A 16,753-nucleotide genomic window follows, 5' to 3' on the forward strand; every position below is an offset into this window, starting at 1 on the left:
AATAGGCCTAGCCCTATCCTATTTCTCAAACGAGTTTGACGTTTAGCCCACAAAAATCGACTCATTGTATAGAAAGGGCTGATTGTTGTATTCAATTTCTATTTTAAATCTATAATATGACATGAAGTTGACTTTTTTTCAGTCTAACTAAAGTTAATCATTGATTTGTGAAGCCAGGGATTAAATTCGGTGATTTTCACTGCGGTGATGAAAACATGCGCCCTAGAATATTCTACGCATGCTCTGTGGGAAGCCTTGTTTTGGCGTCAGACGCGCTGCTGCTAGCTAGAAAATTGGAAATATTGCAAGTCATGGTGGGCCATTCAATGGGGGGAAAGGGTGGATAATGACTTTGGGTAATGCTTATAACACATATGAGAGAACTCTTCTGGATTCAGATAATGGTTATAGAAGTTGGCCGACTTGTGGGCATACAGGCAAATGTATAAAATCTTCACGCGTAAGTATAAAATAGGTTTTAGCTAGCTAGCCAACTAGCTTTGTTAGCTAGCTACAGAACGTTAGATTGCGTTAGCTTGTAGCTAATTGTGCTTGTGTTTTTTGACAAGCGACTTAAAGTTAGCAGATGAATTATCTGCTTCTTGTGTCTACATTTATTTGAGTGGCAATACAAAACATAGTTTAAAATACATTGTAACCGTTACGTTAGCTAGCTAACTAACGTTACATTTTAGCAATTTCTCTTTCCCCGTTGCTGTCACATCAACATCCCGCCCCAATCTTTTCCCATTGGCAAAAATTTGTGAGGATCCCATGTTGTGCTTGTATCCTTGTTTTGTTAATGGTTCACCAGCCTGTCTGTTGTCACTGCGCCACTTGTTGCTAGGGAGGTTGCTTGATAGCGGAAGTGAGCGCTATCAACACTTCCCACTGGAGTCTGGACGATAAATACCGTTGGATGCTAGCTATGATTTTGTTAGGTTGCCTACTTTTAAACACTATTGATGTATAAACTGATGCATCGTTTTCATTGGTATTAATTTAATATTATTTTGTATACATCGGTAAGCTGGAGATCTTGAAAAGAAAATGGATGAGAGGGAGACTGCAAGGGATGGGTGAGAGGGAGACAGCTAGGGATGGGTGTCAGGAAGCGTAGCTACTGAACCAAGAGACCCTCCCTCTTTCACCTTCACAACTATCTATTCCTTCACTGGCCTGGGTGATCCATTTAACTTGTTCTGCATTGTCAGGTTGGCTTGTCTAATTGGTCTTCATCTTAAATTGGGGTTGAGGTACAGTGTGTCCTCTAGAGACAGTGGCCATTAAACCTTTCCGCTGGGACCCCAGTTCACAATTTAGTTGTAGTCATGAACAAGCTCCCCTGATTCACCTAGTCAAGGGTTTTATGATTAGTTGACATCTGGAATCAGGTGTGGGGTTCCCAGGGGGAGATTTGAAAACCACTGCTATAGAAAGTGGAGATGTGATGGTTTGCTGCTAAGAAGTAGGGTTCTAATTGTTCTCTCCCATAGAAATATGTGGAATGTGAGACTGTTTGTTATCTCATTTATTGCCTCTGCACTGGCAGTGCATATGATTGGTTTATGCTTATGAGTTCAGTGTGCATTTTATTTGGCTATTCATGTTGGTTTTATCAGTGCATTTGGTCATCTTAAATCATGTGTGGTTGACAAGCCTGTTTCAACATATAAGGCCATACTCACATTTAATTTGGCATGAACAATGTTTGATGCATTCTGCAGCTGTTATGACATATTCTTTTGACATTATGTAATGTAATCTTTTTTTCTGTGACTAAGTGAAATTTGATGGTAGAACACAGGCTCAGGTTGACCTAAACTTATTTACTCAACAAGTTCATTTTTTTTTTTTTTTAATCTTGTCATTACATTTTAAAGGCATCAACACCAAGAGAAGGAGGTTTAATTTGTCCTTGATCTCTCTCTCTCTCTCTCTCTCTGTGCAGATATGGGAGGACTTACTAATGGGGAAAACCAAAACCTGACCTAGAAAACAGTTCAGCCTTTGACTGATATTGGACTCCCATACAAGACCACAGAAACCCTCTACATTCTATTCACATCATAGGCCAACTCCAAAAGTCGCTCTTCACTTCTGTCATATCTGCAATTTTCATACTTTCATTCTTTATCAGTTTATCTCAATATCAACTATTGTGGAACTCAAGTTTTCTGTTGTTTCTATTTATTTTTTACTTATTTTTTTTACTTTCACTTTTTGTTCCTTTGTAAAGAAATGCTTTACCTGAAAAAGTACTTCACAGAGGGCCTGATTCAGTTCACCATCCTCCTGAGTCTCATTGGGGTGCGGGTAGACCTGGACACCTACCTGAGCAATCAACTGCCCCCACTGCGAGAGATCATCCTAGGCCCCAGCTCGGCCTACACCCAGACACAGTTCCACAACCTCCGCAACACGCTGGACGGGTATGGCATCCATCCCAAGAGTGTGGACCTCGACCAGTTCTTTACCACCCGCCGGCTGCTGAACCAGGTGCGCCAGCTAGATCGCCTGTCAGTGCCCAGTCCAGAACTGAGCACGTGGCTGGTGCACCGCGACCCTGAGACTGTGGTGTCCGCCGCCAGCCAGCCCAGCCCCAGCATCACCCTGGACAATGGGACCGGCCTGGAGGACGTGAACAACTCCGAAGCCCCGGCCATGAGGGGGGGCGGCGGAGCGCCTGAGTCCACCTACAATCTGAGTGGAGAGGACCGAACCCTGGGAGCTGTGGCCCCCGAGGACAGCCAGGAGCAGGGCAACAGGGAGGGCAACGCTGACCTCACCAAAGAGGTAAGAAAGCATGCAATGATCTCACCTCTACTCAGTATCACAAGACTAGGGCAAGCTGAGGCATAGCACGTCTATTGTAATGTACAGGGATATATTACTAGGAGCTTACTGTATTTAGCTGTCTATCAGAGACCCATTGTATGTCTGAACCTTGATAAAACACAATTGTAATCAAATGGAAGTTATTTCTGGCATTGTGTAATCTGCATTATTATAATGTCCTTTTTCCTACATTAGAATCATCTTTTCCCCTAATAGTCACAGGACCACCACTCAAGACGCAGTGTGGTTTTGGGCCAAACACTAAGCCATTGTTAAAGCTCTAGAATGAACAGAGTCTCCCACTGGAGTGGAATCACATGCTTTTATGGTAATTAAGTGGCTACGGTTGAATCAGTGGGCTTAGCTTCAAGTTACATGATCTGAAGTTTAAATCTTATGTATATCGCCACGTGTTGACCTATCTGAGGATGAAAATATCAAAATGTAAAGCCAACCGTATCACAGCTGAAGCCATCTTTTGACTATTGCACCACAGTCAAGTAGTTCTCTCTCCTTGAAGTGCTTTTGATTTAGAATGAAGTTGTGTAAGACAAGATGGTGTACAACTCAATCAAGAGGGCTCTTTGTAGTCCTGACATCTTTCTCATCTGACATGTCTTTTTCAGGACATTGATTTGATTGACATCCTGTGGCGACAGGATATCGACCTTGGCGCAGGACGGGAAGTGTTCAACTACAGCAGCCGCCAGAAGGAGAGCGAGGCGGAGAAACCCAGCCCAGAGGAGAAGAAGGAAGGGACAGAGGCACAGGAGAGCTGGAGGAACGGAGTGAACCTTCAAGAGGCTCAGCCTGTGGATGGAGAGACAGGGGAGAGCATACCAGAGCAGGTAGCTAAGGGCACAGATTGTGTTTTTCATGATCCTGTGTCCACTGCAGTTGATAGTTAAGGGAGTGACCTCTGTGCTGTCTGCCCCTCCCCCTCAGCTCACAGGCCTTGGCTCTCAGACTTCACTGTCTCTGCAGGAATGCCTGAGGCTGCTTGAGGCCACCTTCCCTTTCGGAGAAGAATCTCCTGAGGTAAAGACTGTCTCATTTCTGTCTCAGGAGACAGAAATGTCTTAATTTAAATAAATTTAAACAAACCATGATATTACAAAAGGTAGATTGCCTTTATGGTCTATCAACATGTTTGTGAGATCATTTTTAAGGTAAACATCTGTTATCAGTTTGTAGCCCCTGTAGTCACTGCTGAGCTTGCAGTGGCCAATGAAGAAGCTCCATCCACATCTCAGGGGCTGCCACTGCCTCCCCCGTTGCCCCAGCCTGTGCCCCAGTTGGACCTGGAGCAGCAGTGGCAAGACATCATGGCTATCATGGAACTACAGGTTTGTACTTGTGCTTTAATCACAACTGGTTCTCCCAATAAATATATTTTTTTGTTATTAGATGTTCTCTAACCAGGTTTTTCCTCTTTGAAGGAAATGGAGGTTAACAACACCTCTGAGAACTCCTTCCTCAGCACTACTTCCAACAGTGCCAATACCAGTGGCAGCACAACTGAGTCAGGCTCGGTTGAAAGCTTTGGACTTACTCGTTCCTCCACCCTTATCCACCAAGATGTCAGCCTTCACCAGGCCTCCCTCCCTAGCTGCAGCCAGGATTTCCCCACGCTTTTCAATCCAGAGATTGATGGCACTAGCACCCCACGCCCTCCCTTGCTTAGAATGTCCTCCAGCTCCAACTCCTCCAGCGTCAACTCTACATTTGGAGCCACCAACCTGACTGGACTCTTTCTCCCACCGCCTCTAAACAGCACCAACAACATCACTTCGACCCCAGTGTTGCCTGACCCCTTCAGCAGTCTGCTGGAGGAGTCAATGCTGGATGAGATCAGCCTGCTGGACCTGGCGATGGAGGAGGGCTTCAACCAGGCCCAGGCCTCTCAGTTGGAAGATGAACTCGACTCAGACTCAGGCCTCTCCCTGGACTCCAGTCACAGCCCGGTCTCCCCGAGCAGCTCTGAGACCTCCTGCTCCTCTGCCGCCTCCTCCTCCTCCACCTCTGCCACCTTCTCAGAGGAAGGGGCTGTGGGATACAGCACTGACTCTGAGTCAGTCACCGTGGAACCAGAAGGTGCTGTGGGGGGCTACCAACCCGAATTCAACAAGCTCTGCCGCATGAGCTATCAAGACCCTTCCCAGTTCCATGGGCTCCCTCAGCTCGACAACATCAACCACAATCACACTTACAATTTACCACTGTCTTCCTCATTAGATGAACACCCAGAGCTACCGATTCCCACTGGCAAGAAAATGGGCCGCGAGAAGCAGTCGAAGCTTCAGCCCCAACAGGACTTCCTGGACAAACAGTCGAGTCGCGACGAGCGCCGGGCTCGGGCCATGAAGATCCCCTTCTCAAATGAGAAGATCATCAATCTGCCTGTAGAGGAGTTCAACGAGCTTCTGTCCAAGCACCATCTGAGCGAGGCCCAACTGGCCCTCGTTCGCGACATTCGTAGACGTGGCAAGAACAAGATGGCGGCCCAGAACTGCCGGAAGCGCAAGCTGGATACCATCATCAACCTTGAGCAAGGGGTGCACGACATGCGTCGTGACAAGGCGCGACTTCTGAAGGAGAAGATGGAGTTTATTCGCTCCATCCGTCAGATGAAGCAGAAAGTGCAAAGCCTCTACCAGGAAGTGTTCACCCAGCTTCGGGATGAGGAAGGCCGGCCCTACCCCCCCAGCGAGTACTCGCTCCAGTATAGCGCCGACGGCAGCGTTCTGATCATGCCCCGCAACATGACAGATCAGCAGACCCGTAAGCCCGACAAGAAACAAAAGGACAAAAAGAAGTGAGGAGGAAGCTGCTGCCCTTTCTTTAATTTTGCTAAAATCACTAAGAGCGATTTCTGCAGACGCAAGAGGTCTTTTTTTCTTTAAGAAGATTCTTGTGAAGAGAAACATAGCATTGTTGACTACTCTTCCTGCATTAGGTATTTTTTCCCTTTTCTTTTTTGGTTCCTGTTTTCTCTGGAAAACGACTTTGAAGCGGTTCATTTGAGTACTGAATTTATTGTTTAGGTGGGGAAAAAGGAATAAACAAGGAAAATAAGGGGTTGAAAGGATTCTCTGGATCCTATGGCACCAGCCCAGTGAAGAGGAAGTTGATAAATAATGTTATGAAGTGAAGGGACTGGTATCAAGTGAAGTGGAGTTGAAGAAAAACAAACATTTAGTCAACATGAAATGGGGTGTAAATTCCAGCCCATTGTTAGTCAGCGTCGAACAGATTGTTAAACCAGATTTCTTGCTTGGGCCTTGACGTAATTGGTGGAGTGTTTCTGGAGTAAGTAGAAGAGGAAAGCCAAGAGAAACTTGAGATAAAAAGCAAGTCCATCATCTGGGATACCATTATCTTATACCGCCGATAATAACCAAATTTGTATGGTTCACTTCACTTGTTTTCTGGGCAAATGTCTAGGTAGTCTTGACACTGCACTCATTCAAAATGTGTTTGTATTACAAACACCACCGTTTTTGATTGGCCAATGTCATTGACTTTGAGTCTCTTTGACATAGAACTAGGACACTGGAACACAAAAAAAGAGAGGCTTGGAGAGTATTCTTGGGCTAGCCATGATGGTGGAGCATGACGGGTGTAGGAGATGGGACGCTGAGGAAGAAGGCACACACTGCATAACAAATGTACCAGCTTCTGTATATCTATACATAGCACTGTAATTTGCCCTTCTAAAGCTTGGCTGTATGCATCGTGCAGTGTCTCTGGCTATCCCTCTGCCGCAGGTTTAAGGATGAGCTCTTCTGGTCATTTTGTTTTAGTTTTCCACAATTTCTCATACTCTCCAGAATAAGATAGGTTAGAGGTCTTGCTTCATATCATCTTAGGTCTACTCCCTGCCCTTATTGCATCACACACCGTGTGTTGTGCCTGTAACCACGTTGCAGGACAGGGAAACTCACAATACTGATTTGTGATAGGCCATCTTTGCAGGAACTACTGCATGAACTGCAGCCCTGTGGAAGTGTCGCCTGTTAATTACTAATCAAATGCACCCATCTTTACTGTCATTAACATTAAGTTGGTTGGTTTTCTTGTAAGGTGACAGAGATAAGCAGTTTGTCTGTCCAGTAATTACAGAGTGGTAGCCTTTGAAAGAGTAACTTGGGAATGTTGTCATTCTATTTGATAGTGACCTGAAGCAATGGACAAGATTCAGTTGATGAATAGCCTAGTTGTCAGCTGCAATAGTTTACGGGTCATTCATTTGTGTGGTTAGAAAAGTCAATCAATTGAATCGAACTGACAAGAAGAATGTGTGAAGTGAGCACCTTGTTTTCGAATGCCTTTGTTTCACAAGCACATTTTATACATTTGTTGGTTTTTCGAACAAAGGTTATTGGACTGTTTTCATTATGTTAGAAGTGCTATTATCTGAGCTTATGTTTTATTAGGGTCAAAATTGTGTTTTAGCATGTACCCCTAACAAAAAAAGATAATTAGTATTCCATTTAATGTGGCAGAGATGGCTGTTTAAAGAGAATTTGAGTACATTTGAGAGCCCCAGATCTACAGTAAAGGGGGGACAAGAACTAAGTTGCTGCAATGATGAGAATGACCTATGTTCTTATTCATCCACATAACTTTCATTGTTCTTGTCATCACTAACCTGAGAGGGGAGCCAAGTAAATTACATTGCTTTTAATCAAATGTTTCATGCAGTACTAATACTTTTAGCAGGAAATACATTTGGGGCGTCTCAAAATTTAAATGAAAAGAAATGAGACAGCTGATAAGTTGTTAGTTCTTGCACTTGAGAAAACATTTGACATATTCAGACATGCAACGTTCACCTGCATTGCAACACAATGCTAAACCCACTAAGTTATTACTACTCTTAGCGCACTGCATTTGTTAGTCTTGTTTGTTCTGTAAATATTTAAATGTTTCATGTTTTGTCATTCTTTCTGTAGTTTGTGTGTTTTGCACAGCCTTCTCACCCCTGCTTTGGGTTTGGTTGTGCAGTTTCTTTGGTTTACTTTAAAATATTTGCTGGCAATCTGGGATTGTTATTTTATTGATTTAATAAAGTGTTTTTATTTTCATCTGACTGCACCATTTGTGTTATTAATAACAGGGTGAAATGTGTCCATAAAAGTATACTTTGGGGGGGAATAGGATGTCCGTTAGGTTTTGTGAAGATGAATACATCAAGCCTTTATAAATGTAGCTATCCAAGTATTTACACAAACTTGTAGTTATGTCAGAATGATACTGAGACAACTGTAACAAAAAGTTGTTTATTCTCCAAAAACAGACAAGCAAGTTCTGTTTATGAAAATGTTAGAATGATAAGATGGACGAATGAGCAAAGTAAAAAGATATGGTTTTCAACAAGTCACCTTAATACACGAATAAAACCGTCACAAAATGAGCACAGATTAACATCGTTTTGCACTAAACGCTACAAAACATTTACGTTAAAAGACAAAATGGCACTGTTCTCCTGTTTACAACACTATGAATGATAACATCTCCACCTGCCTTTACAGTAATGTCATAGCAAAAAGGTCTGGACCTCTTAATCAAGTGTGCCGTGTGAAAATTATCTTGTAGTATCCAAATAAACCATCACTGAAGTGAATCTTTAAAAATTAACACTGCATTATATATTTCTTCCAGGGTTGTGTTTCCTCAAGATAACCCATAGCCTGTATTGACTGATCATATCCAGATAAGAGTTTAACCTGATGGGTGATATTAAGCCAAAAAGAGAGTCCAAATGCTATCTTGTTTTTTCAGACCCTCTGCCTAGAACCCATATGCCCTTGCACTACCTCTCTAGTCTTCAGAACCAGCTTGACACCAAACGGCTAGTTCTTGTCGTCCTCCTTCTCCTCGGTGGGGTAAGAGTGCCACGTAAGCCGCTCCTCGTAGAAGGATATGACCACCTGTGGACACTTCACGTTTGCCTCCTTAGCAGGTACCAGGTCTGCTTCATCAGAGTTTTTCCTACAAGAACAGGCCGTGTGGAAAGAACCACAAGTTGGATGAGTACTTAAGTGGAAGGTTGAGGCTAGTTCAGGGATTGTAGTGACGCCATGAAGCATACAGATGCAGTCAAATATATTGGCACTGTTGCATGATTCAATTTGTTCTAAAATAAGTTGGAAAAAAAGGTGTGTTTACACGTATTTGTTTGATTTACAACTGCACAGGACCAAGACATTTTTAAAATTAAATTTAGATTTCACTTCAAATGTTCTGGACTAAATTATTCCAACTAGGTTGGAGGCAATGATTCTCATTAATTTAGTTTGCATGTGGTAAATTGCAGGTAAAAATTTCCATTGAAAAGTGCAAGGGTAACAATATCATATCCGGCCATGATTGGGAGTCCCATAGGGCGTCGCACAATTGGCCCAGCGTCGTCCGGGTTTGGCCAGGGTAGGCCGTCATTGTAAATAAGAGTTTGTTCTTAACTGACTTGCCTTGTTAAATAAAGGTTCAATTTAAAAATGTAAAATATATTTGACTGCATCTGTAGGTCAGGATGCAGAGAATGGGGAGATGAAAGCAATTGATTATTGTTGTTTTCATTGATGCATACCCTGCTGAAAAAAAACAGCATAGACCAGCATATGCTGGTGACCAGCCTTCATTGGGTTTTGGACACTGATGCTGGTGACCAGCAAAACCAGCATCAAAGTGCTTAATTATTTAAGACATCCCACTGGGCACCAGATGGTTGAACTAATGTTGTTTCAATGTAATTTGACAACATTTTTTTTTACAAATAAACAGAAATACCTTTTTCACATAGGTATTCAGACCCTTTGCTATGAGACTCAAAATTGAACATCCTTGAGATCAAATCAAAGTTTATTTGTCACGTGCAGTAAAATGCTTACTTACAGGCTCTAACCAATAGTGCAAAAAAAAGGCATTAGGTGAACAATAGGTAAGTAAAGAAATAAAACAACAGTAAAAAGACAGGCTATATACAGTAGCGAGGCTATAAAAGTAGCGAGGCTACATACAGACACCGGTTAGACAGGCTGATTGAGGTAGTATGTACATGTAGATAGGTGGGTGGCTGGACACAATGCAGATAGCCCGGTTAGCCAATGTGCGGGAGCACTGGTTGGTCGGCCCAATTGAGGTAGTATGTACATGAATGTATAGTTAGTGACTATGCATATATGATAAACAGAGAGTAGCAGCAGCGTAAAAAGAGGGTTTGGGGGGGGGGCACAATACAAATAGTCCGGGTAGCCATTTCATTACCTGTTCAGGAGTCTTATGGCTTGGGGGTAAAAACTGTTGAGAAGCCTTTTGTCCTAGACTTGGCACTCCGGTACCACTTGCCATGCGGTAGTAGAGAGAACAGTCTATGACTGGGGTGGCTGGTGTCTTCCTCTGTAGGGCCTTCCTCTGACACCGCCTGGTGTAGAGGTCCTGGATGGCAGGCAGCTTAGCCCCAGTGATGTACTGGGCCGCACACACTACCCTCTGTAGTGCCTTGCGGTCAGAGGCCGAGCAATTGCCGTACCAGGCAGTGATGCAACCAGTCAGGATGCTCTCGATGTTGCAGCTGTAGAACTTTTTGAGGATCTCCGGACCATGACAAATCTTTTTAGTTTCCTGAGGGGGAATAGGCTTTGTCGTGCCCTCTTCACGACTGTCTTGGTGTGTTTGGACCATTCTAGTTTGTTATTAATATGGACACCGAGGAACTTGAAACTCTCAACCTGCTCCACTACAGCCCCGTCGATGAGAATGGGGGTGTGCTCGGTCCTCCTTTTCCTGTAGTCCACAATCATCTCCTTAGTCTTGGCTACGTTGAGGGATAGGTTGTTATTCTGGCACCACACGGCCAGGTCTCTGACCTCCTCCCTATAGGCTGTCTCGTCGTTGTCTGTGATCAGGCCTACCACTGTTGATCAGGCCTACCACAGAAGGACAACCATCTCTGCAGCACTCCACCAATCAGACATTTATGGTAGAGTGGCCAGACGGAAGCCACTCCTCAGTAAAAGGCACATGACAGCCCACTTGGAGTTTGCCAAAAGTCACCTAAAGGTCTCTCAGACCATGAGAAACAAGATTCTCTGGTCTGATGAAACCAAGATTGAACTCTTTGGCCGGAATGGCAAACGTCACGTCTGAAGGAAACCTGGCACCATCCCTACGGTGAAGCATGGTGGTGGCAGCATCATGCTGTGGGATGTTTTTCAGCGGCAGGGACTGGGAGACTAGTCAGGATCGAGGGAAAGATAAACAGAGTAAAGTACAGAGCACTCAGGACCTCAGACTGGGGAGAAGGTTCACCTTCTAACAGGAGAACGACCATAAGCACACAGCCAAGACAACGCAGGAGTGGCTTCGGGACAAGTCTCTGAATGTCCTTGAGTGGCCCAGCCAGAGCCCGGACTTGAATCCGATCGAACATCTCTGGAGAGACCTGAAAATAGCTGTGTAGCGACGCTCCCCATCCAACCTGCAGAGAATGGGAGAAACTCCCCAAATACAGGTGTGCCAAGCTTGTAGCGTCATACCCAATAAGACTCGAGGCTGTAATCGCTGCCAAATGTGCATCAACAAAGTATTGAGTAAAGGGTCTGAATACTTATGCAAATGTGATATTTCCATGTTTTAAATTTCTAACCCTTTTTTTGCCTCGTCATTATGGGATATGGTGTGTAGATTGATGAGGGAATTTAAAAAAAATCTATTTTAGAAAAAGCTGTAATGTAACAAAATATGGAAAAAGTCAAGGGTCTTAATACTTTCCAAATGCACTGTACATTTCTTCTTATGTAATCATATAAAGCGTGAATGTTCAAGATAGCATGCATAGGTAATATCAGCTCTGTGGAGATCTTCACAATTACTGTAATAATCAGTGGAGAATCTTGAACAGCATTGATCACCTCAATTATGGACTTTTAATGTAATCGCAACTGCTATCCAGGTCATTTGGTTCTGCTGTTAGATAAAGCACGCAGTGATATCACATTAATCTGTTGTATAAATAAACGAGATATCTGACATTGTATTCCAATTTGAACTTTTCTGAGCTTTAAAATTCTAAAAAGGTCCTTGCTATACAGAATCCTTGGAAAGTCCAACGGACGTCACCCCATTGAAGTTGAAATGTAAAATGGTTAAGGTAAGCGTTAAAGTTTTTTTAGTTTAGTCAGAAATTATTAAAATCAACAGGAATTTGGCTAAAAATGTGTTTCATTTAAGAAATCTGTTCCCAAGTATTCCCACGAGAAAAGAAAAAAATAGATAATTGTGTCTCAATGTAATCAAGGTATGAATGATTGTATTTGAAAATAACAATCTCTTTATGGGCTTAGTTGTGGTCAATTTGCAGTTTACAAATTATTATGTTCGGCCCTCCTACAAAAATCGTCCCGCGGCTTAATCTAGTTGCCTATTCCTGAGCTAGTCCATGTTGGTCAGACCAGTTTGACCAGCATCAGACCAGCATGGACTAGCTCGAAATGTATGCTGATCTACGCTGTTTTGGAATTGACAGGTAGACAGTATGCACAACGTGAGTTAACATGCTACTGCTCCATGATTAGGTCTAGTAAGCATTATAAATAAAGGTTCAAATAAATTAAAGTGAATAGGGCGATTAAAGGCTATACAAACCATTTCATGAGGAACATGAGTTCTCCAGTGGAGTCAGTGGCACCAATAATCCTTTCTGGATCCAAACCTCGAGCGAAGCCCCTTAGTTTCTCTGGCTAAAACACAGTGAATCGCAGTCAATCAATGTGACAGAGCAAAGACAAATGATTGCATCTGTGTACATGCTTCGGTCTTTAGGACTTACGTCATCTTTTCTCTTCTTGGGTCGACTTTCCTCTCCTTCCACATTAGTCTCTGCAGACTTCCTCTTACCCACAGACTCATGGGCCGATTTCTGTTTCTGCAGAAACTGTGCAATCAGGTCGGGGCAGTCCAAATTATCCTCTGGTTCCCATGTGTTGTCGTCACTGAATAAACATACAGGCAGGTGTTAATTAAGCCCGAAAACAGCATTGGAGGGAAAGTGGTGTTTTGATTGGTCAATACAAGCAATCCACACACTAGGGATATTGTGGAAACTCACTCCGAAAAGCCTTTCCACTTGAGAAGGTACTCCACTCTTCCTTTCACTACTCTTCGATTCAAGACCTTCTCCACCACATATTCTTCTTCCTCCTCCTCTTCCTCCACGGGCACCACATCCTCTGCCTTCTTCTCCTGTGTCTTCTCAGCCGGCGTTGTCATCGTCACCTGAGACTGGGTGGGGGCTGTGGGTGCAGGGGGAATGATGTCTGCAGCTGCAGGGGGATTGATGTCTGCAGGTGCAGAGGGATTGATGTCTGCAGGTGCAGGGGGATTGATGTCTGCAGGTGCAGGGGGATTGATGTCTGCAGGTGCAGGGGGATTGATGTCTGCAGGTGCAGGGGGATTGATGTCTGCAGGTGCAGGGGGATTGTTGTCTGCAGGTGCAGGGGAAATGTTGTCTGCAGGTGCAGGGGAAATGTTGTCTGCAGATGCAGGGGTAATGTGGGCTGTGGGTGCAGGAGCAGCAAATCACGGCTCCAGAAAACGGCCACTCTGTTGAGGTGACACTTATACTGAACTTTTCACTAATGGGGTAATCCGCAGTTGAAACTATAACAAAGCGAATTCCCCGCCTCTGTTTTGGTAAAAAAGCTAAGGGATGGGCCTGGAGAAATGTAACCACTCAAATTCATATACTACAAGGACTGACCACCCAAGATATGAAAAGTATAGTTTTAAGCATGTTGATGCTAGACAGTGTTCAATAACATTTACAATGTTTACAAACATTGGAGTAAAACAAGCTTATATTTTGGGTTCTGAGGTGGTAAGACAGTTTAAGTTAATGAGGCATTTATAAGTTATTTTCTTTAAGAACCAATGGGTATACAGTAGGATCATGACCTAAATTATTGACACCCTTGATAAAGATGTGCAAAAAAGACTATAAAATAAATATCAATTTTTTATACTAATACAATTGCTCAGAGGATATTTTGTTTGACAAGTAATAAAACAAATCTAAAAAGATACGTCAAAGTTATTGCCACCCATTTTCAATAGTCCGGCATCCTCCCATTGCGAGGATAACGGCACTGAGCCTTTTGAAAATAGAGCTCTTTGGCCAGGCACACGCCAGAAAATAACCCATTTTTTTATTACTTGTTCAATCAATTTCTGAACAATTGTACTAGTATAAAATGTTCCCTTTTTTTGTTGCATACAATGTAGCTCAGTATTTGTATTATTTATTTGATAGTCTTTTTTGCTCATGCTTAACAAGGGTGCCAATAACTTCTGTCATGACTGTATAGCATTAATTTATAAGTCCAAAAATGTATGTAGCAACTGCAGATTGCCCCTTTAAAGCCTAAAGATGCTAAGCTCTATGGCGTCTTGTGAGAGGTAGCATCACCTTTTGAAACTATATACTGTAATTCAGTGAAACACAGAGGTAGATGGGAAACTCACAACATCACGGAGTGCCACACAGAAATTATAAACGCCTATGTTTACCCACTGCTGCAGAAGAAGATTTGTTAGTAGAAATAGCAGCTTGACTTTGCAAAAACATCTACTCCCTTTACCCCACACAGACAAAAACAGAGAAATGGCTTGTATATTTGAAAAATGTTATAAGACCTTCAGTAAGAGTGGGAGCATCATTAGAAGGTTCTGTAGACTCGCTCATACTCATCAGGTAGACCGTGGGACCAGCAGTTGGTTCCTGGTCAACGTCAAGAGTAGGGGCGATGGGGGTCAGGAATCAACAAGGTAGACAGGATTAAAAAATAGCATTGGAGAGAAAGCGATTCATGAATGTCTACACCATTTTTACAGGGCTCAACGCCCTTTTGTAGATAATGAAAATGGATGTACATCAAGAGTACCAGTGTGCAAATTTCTAATAGCAAATGAGTACAGTGCTGGAGAAAAGCACAAGAATACAGACAGGGTGGCCTCAGGCAGCTACAATTTTTTTGTTGGGCTCAATTGACCACAGATGTTGCGGTAGCTAGCTAAATTACTGGGGCCATCATGCAGGAGATGGAGTAAAAACACATCCTTCAATCTGTGCAACAACTGGAGGGCAAGTAACCACTTACAATACGAGTAGGCCAACCGGCCTAAAGATGGCGCTATTATTCCCTTTACGTTGTTTGTCATTTTACTACATGAGGAAAAACTACGCTCACTAGGGGGTCCTAAACTAGAAGGGATACAGCTTTTTGGCTATTTTAACTAACCCTAACTTAATTATCCTAACCTGCTACGTTAATTATTCTAACATGCTGCGTACGTTCTCCTACCCTATTACGAAAAGTCAAATCTGGCAAAAGATGTATTCAATTTAGTCAAAACCCTTCTAGGGGCTTATTTAGCGACTTAGTCGCTCTATTTGATGAGTTTTTCGATACCTTCGGCGACTTTTATTGGTAAAAGAGTCTAGCGACAAATGCAGCTACTTTTCAGATAGCCTTGGGGGAGTTTTGATAGCTTTAGCGAATTTTCCCAAACAATTATGCCGCAAACGAGAGTGGGAGAAGTTGTCTGTGGAGCAGAAATCACAGTAGCCGCGCACACACAGGCAGAGAATCACAAGGGGGAGGTGTGCGGCGGGAAAGGGGACAAAAACGCAACGCGGGGGAAATCAGCTGTGCCACAGCAAAGCAAATTGGTGCTGTGACGTTGTCGCGGGAAATGTCCTCTAGCGACAAGGCAAGGAGCCAATACAGATTCTTACTGAAAAATAGTTGATTTATTTTATTTTTTATTTAACTAGGCAAGTCAGTTAATTAAGAACACATTCATATTTACAATGACGGCCTAGGAACAGTGGCAGAACGACACATTTTTACCTTGTCAGCTCGGGGATTCGATCTGCAACCTTTCGGTTACTGGCCCAACGCTCTAACCATTAGGCTACCTACCGCCCCAACTGAAAAATAGTTGGCAACACTGGCTACAATACGAGGTGAACCAAAAATCGTTTAGAAACTCTGTGGTGATACGGCATCATGCTTGACCAGAGTGCAAATACTCAGTTAGCCAAAAAATGGTTTAATATCGTTTGAAAACTGAGCTAGCGGTCTAGCTACTATTGCTCCCTGTCATTTACAGAGCCACGGTTCGTCCCCGATTCAGGCGAGCTCTCGAGTACTAGCAACACACGCCACTTTCCTCCATATTGGTTTCAATAGAAAACAAAAGCATCGCTAGCATGCACATTCTGTATGTGTTAACTAGCTAGTTAATCTAACAAAGCGCAATGTATATAGAAATGCATTCTTATATTTCTGTAGTTGGCAAGATACTCGCTGTAGCTAGCTATAATTACATTATTTCCCAACACAAATGTGCAGGTAGCGAAGACTAGCAAGGATAGAATGCAACTCACCTCAAAACGAATTATTCGAGAGGAAAAACAGTGTCTGTCTTCAAATATTTATGATTAGCAAAATAATCTGGGTTATAATTTCTTATAAATGTGTTTAGTTTATTATCAATCAAATATGAGCTTGTGTAAGCTAAATATCGTGTCCGCCCCCTTCGTCTCCGATCTCAAAAATTCTTTGTACACGTGCATCGATTCTACATTGTGTGGATTTCCCAACGTAACCAAAGTTATCTCATGTAGGTGTCTCAGATGATTTAGAGATTAGCTAGTCGGTCGATCTGCTCAGTGAGTGTACCAGCGCGGTATCTATCCGCTCCCGCTCGAACATGTTCGATTTTAACACAGCATTTTCTACTAAATGTGTATGATTTCCTCCTGTCCATAATATTTTAGATAATAAAGTCAAAAGTGTCGGCGCTGTAACATTTATCATGAAGGGAAAATGGCGACTGTTTATTTATTTAT

General features: G+C 43.0%; 2 protein-coding genes across 7 annotated transcripts; one reads left to right on the top strand and one right to left on the bottom strand.

The window, feature by feature from the left end:
* The first annotated feature begins 260 nt into the window (after positions 1 to 260).
* nfe2l1b (nuclear factor, erythroid 2-like 1b) lies at positions 261 to 7,925 on the top strand. The gene is made up of 6 exons (XM_038991233.1): positions 261 to 460; positions 1,952 to 2,796; positions 3,465 to 3,686; positions 3,784 to 3,876; positions 4,026 to 4,184; positions 4,278 to 7,925. The coding sequence occupies exons 2-6, from the start codon at positions 2,242 to 2,244 to the stop codon at positions 5,655 to 5,657; spliced, it is 2,409 nt and encodes an 802-aa protein (XP_038847161.1). The 5' UTR covers positions 261 to 460; positions 1,952 to 2,241; the 3' UTR covers positions 5,658 to 7,925.
* Positions 7,926 to 8,104: 179 nt separating this feature from the next.
* Positions 8,105 to 16,702, bottom strand: cbx1b (chromobox homolog 1b (HP1 beta homolog Drosophila)). 6 transcript variants are annotated; one of them, XM_038991239.1, is made up of 6 exons: positions 16,289 to 16,702; positions 14,533 to 14,617; positions 12,950 to 13,397; positions 12,671 to 12,833; positions 12,487 to 12,581; positions 8,105 to 8,832 (listed from the first exon to the last, which is right to left on the bottom strand). In XM_038991239.1, exons 2-6 carry the CDS (start codon positions 14,585 to 14,587, stop codon positions 8,694 to 8,696), a joined length of 900 nt encoding a protein of 299 aa, XP_038847167.1. In that variant the 5' UTR covers positions 14,588 to 14,617; positions 16,289 to 16,702; the 3' UTR covers positions 8,105 to 8,693. The 6 variants fall into 6 exon arrangements, with proteins under 6 accessions (XP_038847167.1, XP_038847168.1, XP_038847169.1 ...); XM_038991240.1 differs by having other exon boundaries at positions 12,950 to 13,301; positions 16,289 to 16,696; XM_038991241.1 differs by having other exon boundaries at positions 12,950 to 13,181; positions 16,289 to 16,687.
* Positions 16,703 to 16,753: the final 51 nt, after the last annotated feature.

Source organism: Salvelinus namaycush, chromosome 4 (assembly GCF_016432855.1).
Source record: "Salvelinus namaycush isolate Seneca chromosome 4, SaNama_1.0, whole genome shotgun sequence".
Classification (NCBI taxonomy): domain Eukaryota; kingdom Metazoa; phylum Chordata; class Actinopteri; order Salmoniformes; family Salmonidae; genus Salvelinus; species Salvelinus namaycush.